The sequence below is a fragment of the Chondrus crispus genome, genomic scaffold (assembly GCF_000350225.1).
Source record: "Chondrus crispus Stackhouse genomic scaffold, scaffold_309, whole genome shotgun sequence".
In the NCBI taxonomy this organism is placed as follows: Eukaryota; Rhodophyta; class Florideophyceae; order Gigartinales; family Gigartinaceae; genus Chondrus; species Chondrus crispus.
This window is the reverse complement of record NW_005179201.1, coordinates 81,420-86,051: the sequence shown is the minus strand read 5'-3', so window position 1 is coordinate 86,051 and position 4,632 is coordinate 81,420. Positions and strand designations below refer to the sequence as shown.

Genomic DNA, 4,632 nt, shown 5'->3' with positions numbered 1-4,632 from the left:
GCCGTGCACCTGGGTCCGCCAGACAGCCGCCGCGCCGCCGCGCTGGAGCGCCGCCTCCGCCGCGACTTCCCCGGCTTCGACGTCGCCGTCAGAAGCACGCGCCCGGACTCGCCCGCGTGGAGACAGAGGTGGTGCGTATGGCTCGAGGGGCCCGATGGTACCGGGCTGGCCGCCGCGGTCGGTGAGGAGATTGAGGCCGTGGCGGGGAATGTTATGGAGATGCAGATGAAGGTCGAGGGAGGAGTCGCGAGGATGGCCGGCGCGCTCGAGGTCGCGGAGGGGAAGATCCACCGCTTGGCGGAGAGGCTCGGTTTGGTCGAGGACAGATTCGGAGTTAGGATCGGTCTGCGCTATGTACCCGGGGGGACGATGTAGCTGCTGTGGCCGAGTTTTGTAGATAGATGTGTGCAAGTCAGACGTGCGTGAGGCCCGTCGTGTCGCGTAACTTTTAGATTAACTTTGGGTAGAGTGCGTGGCGAGTAGTTCGCGATCTCTTGGTGAGATTAAAGAGAGTTGTTCGTTTGGTGCCAGGCAGTCGCCTCAGCCGGAGAAAAGAAATAATAATGCGTTGCTTGCATGCAGAGAACTACCTACAGTAGCTACAGCAGAGAGTAATTGAGCTACTTTTCTGTTTCGAGTCCCGGCACACAGATGCCTGGTGGACGTGTACGGCAAGTATCGGAAAGATGATTAGGTCAGAAAGAGTTCAAACTGCCTCTCACCGAGACACATCATCCAATAGTTTCGCGGTCAGGCCAAAACTGTTTTGGAACATGAATGGAAACGCATGCGTTCTGCACCGTTGGAAAAAATAGAAACAGCCTAGTCGAAAGGGTGTGGAAGGATTGAAGTATAATCCGCCTCGTGCCCGAACACATTATCTTGTTCAGTGAGGTTTATCACCTTTCTTGGCACTCTGCACGTAAAGGAAACCTTCTAAAGCCACTGCTGATCGCCCACTTTTACAGTAGAGGTACCAACTATGAGTCAAAGGCTATTTCGAATGCTACATTGCATGCAGAAGAATTTCTATAGGTTCCATGACCAGATCTTACGGAGTTCTCCAAAGCCTTTTAAGATTGAGTATGTAGCTCCATTCGTCTTGCGGTAAAGGCAAATATTTCTCGAAAATGGGGAGTGTATATTGCCAATGTACAAGTCGCTCTTCGAACCCAGTGCCCATACAACCATGTTCGGTCCGAGCACTGTCTCAAAACTCTTTTCATGCTCTTTCGCTGGCAGGGGCTTATCCAAGAAGTCTTTACCAATCGTTTGCCCGCAGTACGCCTTAGAGCAGTCTACAATATGCTCAAATTCTTGTTGCAGTAGCTTTACAACTCTTTTGACATTTCGGCCACCTTGTTGATACGTCAGAAATATGGTTCCTGCGATAGCTTGGTTTTTCCGCAAACTGTCAACAATTTGACGAGCGTATCTTTCAATCTCTTCCTCGTCTCTGTTTTTTTGTGCCTCCATGACGTCACTGATGTGAATCGTTGAGATGGGATGTGTTTTCCCATCCATTAATTTAGCTGCTACATCAAAGTACGGCTTCCTAGGTGCAATCCTGTGACGAATATCGTACCACCATGGCATATACCTTTCACAGCAGAAGTGCAAGAAATGGATGCGGTCCAAAAAGACATATCGTCTTTTTCTGTCTGCGCTCAGATACATGGCACCCCCAAACTTGTTACATTTCTGATTGGTGCTTTCTGGATCAACTGGAGGCATTTCCAAATGCACAAATGTGTCTTGAAGCTTTCCGAAAATGCTCAACCTGGCTTCATACTCCTCTTGTGACTTTTTAGGAAGCGCAACTGCACCAGTCTCTGCTTTCTTCAATACTTGATAATCTTCTATCTTCATAAAGTCTGTTAGCAACATTGCAGGTTGCACCTTGTTGACGGCATCAAGGTCAAAGTAGTCACCAAGCAGAAAACTGTCCTGGTTTTTGGCCCCTCCACGTGATGAGAGAGGTGGAATTACAGCAATGGAACTAGTGTTTTTCGCCAACGTGAGCAGTGAGATGATGGACGTCATTTGATGGTCGGGTGATTCCCACCAATGTGTATGGGTAAATAGGTATGTCTTCTCTGCAGACTTCCCGTAGCTCCATTGAAAAAGCTTTCCATCAAAGCCCTGCTCGGGGATTATTGACGAGCATATTTGATGAACAAGTAAACTCGCAATGAACAATGAAAGCGGAAGACGATGCATTGCTCTGAAAATTAGAATGGGCGCTATCGCCAATGCAATGCGTTGCTCAAGCGGTGTGAACGTTTATGTGGTTCTTTCGGAAGCGGCCTAGCTTTGCAAGAAGCTGCAGGTATGATAAATATTAAGTAACGACAAGCAGTCATGAGAAGGCGAACCCGATGCGTCTTTTATACAGAATGGGCTTCCTTTTTTCATGTGACAGTATTTACTACTGCATTGAGAATGTAGACACGGTTGAATTGGGAGTGACCAGTACTGAAAATCTGTATATCTTCACTCTCGAAGGGAAATTCTCAGTGTTTTATTATTTCGAAAGTGTACATGAAATATACAATTCTAGATATCCCAGTAGACTCGCTGAAAGACATGAAGCCCTGTCTTGTATCTCCCCCGCCACTCTCAATCTTCGTATATCACTGAACTCCAACTTAGGAAAGCCTCAAGATCGTACTTGCAAGACACAGTTGCAGAAACAGTTGGACGCATGAGACCCACTATCTGGTTGCTAACTGGTTGGACAAAATGCCTTTGAAAAATACGGGTTGGAGGCCGCAGCGAGAGCGTCTCAAAACTATTCAGAGTTGCACTATCAAAGTTCCGACCCAGATTGTAAAAACTATTACGGAGTAGACACACTCACTACCCCCATCTCTTATCCAGGGCTCAAACACTATACACCGACAGGCAAAGCGCTCACTCCTTAGCTGGCACCTGGTCCAGATTAATAGTGGAGCCATATTTATCCTCAACCTTAGTCAGGGCCTTGCTGACTTCCTCCAAATGCTCATCATCGACTGCGAATTTTCCGTTCATCTTGAACAAGGTGTACCCAGCAAACGGGGCGGTAGTAGTCTCCGTATCCATTTCATGCACGTTTGCGCCATGAGTAGCCAGCGCCTGAGTGACGGCGGCGACAATGCCGGGCTGATCCGGCCCCTCGAACTGCATAGTCCACATCGTCTTCACGTGCCCCACGTCGTGCCGCGTTGGGGGGCTGGTCTCCCTGACGGATATCGTGAAGGAGGGCAGCTCCGCTTTCAACTGTGCCACGAGCTGATCCGCGTGCTGCGAGTCCTCCATAGAAACGTAGACTATCATAGCGAAGTCGCCGCCCAGGATGGCCATCTTGGATTCCTCGACGTTTGCGCGCTGATTGGCGACGGCGGCGGTGACCGTGCGCACGATACCGACGCGGTCCTGCCCCGCGAGCGAGACGACGGCATGATGCGGGCGGGCGGAAGCCCCAGCGGCGGCAGAAGGCTCCGCTTGGGCTGAGGGGGCCGATGTGACGGTGGTGAGCAGGCGCGGAAGGACTGGGCGGGGCGAGAGGCGCGAGGGGAGGCGGGCGAGGGGGAGCAGGCGGTTGAGGGACATGGTGGGGGGTGAAGATGGGGAAGAGGAGGTAAGCGAGGGATTAGGCTTTGTGGAGGTGGGCGAGTGAGGGCTATAAAAGGACGAAGAGCTCAGACGGGAGCTGCAATCTGGGCAACGTTGCCCGGTTGCGTGGTTGTGCGGCGCGGGCCCGGAAATATCTCGGCAGTGCAAGAGGGGCGCGGATTGGGCGCCGCGGAATCTGGCGCAGGTCTCGATTTGCATGCCGCCACCTCGCGCATCTTTTTCGACCGATTTAGAATCCTTCCTACCATTCGGTATTCTCCAAATATTTCCCGAAATATGCCCAAATCTTCCCGCGCTCTGCGGCAGGCCCCACCCCCCCCGGATGAGTGCCCCGGATCAATCCCCGCCTCATTCCCGTCGCCCTTCCCCGCCATCATCATCGTCCGGGCGCGCGCAACCCACCCCCACCATGGAGGACGCCTGGCATCTCTCGGCGCGTGCCTTCCACACCGGCCGACGCTCCGCCTCCCTCCGCCATCTCTCCCCACTCCCCTCCTCCTCCCCCCCCTATCTGCGCTCCCTCCTCCTCATCAACATCCACGCCCTCTCCCCCGGCCACCCGCCCCCCCCGCCACCGCACCCATCCTCCCCTCCTCTCCACCTCCTCTCTGACGAAGCCACCCTAACCCTCCTTCACAACACCCTCCTAACCACCCGCGCTGCCGCTCCACTCGACGCCTTCCTCCTCGCCCTCCCGCGCACAACTCTCCCCCTCCTCGCCCCTTCCTCCGCCCAACCCCCGCGCACGCTCGCCGCTGTGTGCGCCCTCTTGCGCACCTTCGCCACCGCCCTCTCGCCCCCCGCGCCGCCCCTCGCGCTCCCCTTTTCCCGCTGGGCGCTCGCCCTAGCCGCGGCCCTTGAGCTGCGCGCCGCGATCGCCCTGTCCCCCCCCGTCGCCGCTTCGCTCGCCGTCGCCGCGGCCGATGCCGCGCGTGCCCCTCCGCGCTCTCCCCCTGCACGTGTCTCTGCGCGACGCACACCCGTACGCCTACCCGCCCCCGCACGCGCTCGACG

General features: G+C 54.6%; 1 protein-coding gene; it reads right to left on the bottom strand.

Moving 5' to 3' along the window:
• Positions 1-2,492: 2,492 nt before the first annotated feature.
• Positions 2,493-3,816, bottom strand: CHC_T00005707001 (hypothetical protein). XM_005717374.1 is given in 2 exon segments: positions 2,493-2,913; positions 2,914-3,816. The coding sequence occupies 1 exon segment, from the start codon at positions 3,814-3,816 to the stop codon at positions 2,914-2,916; it is 903 nt and encodes a 300-aa protein (XP_005717431.1). The 3' UTR covers positions 2,493-2,913.
• Positions 3,817-4,632: the final 816 nt, after the last annotated feature.

Excerpts from the sequence above, each read along its gene's own strand:
- CHC_T00005707001 (XM_005717374.1), bottom strand. The coding sequence starts at position 3,816 with ATGCAAATCGAGACCTGCGCCAGATTCCGCGGCGCCCAATCCGCGCCC.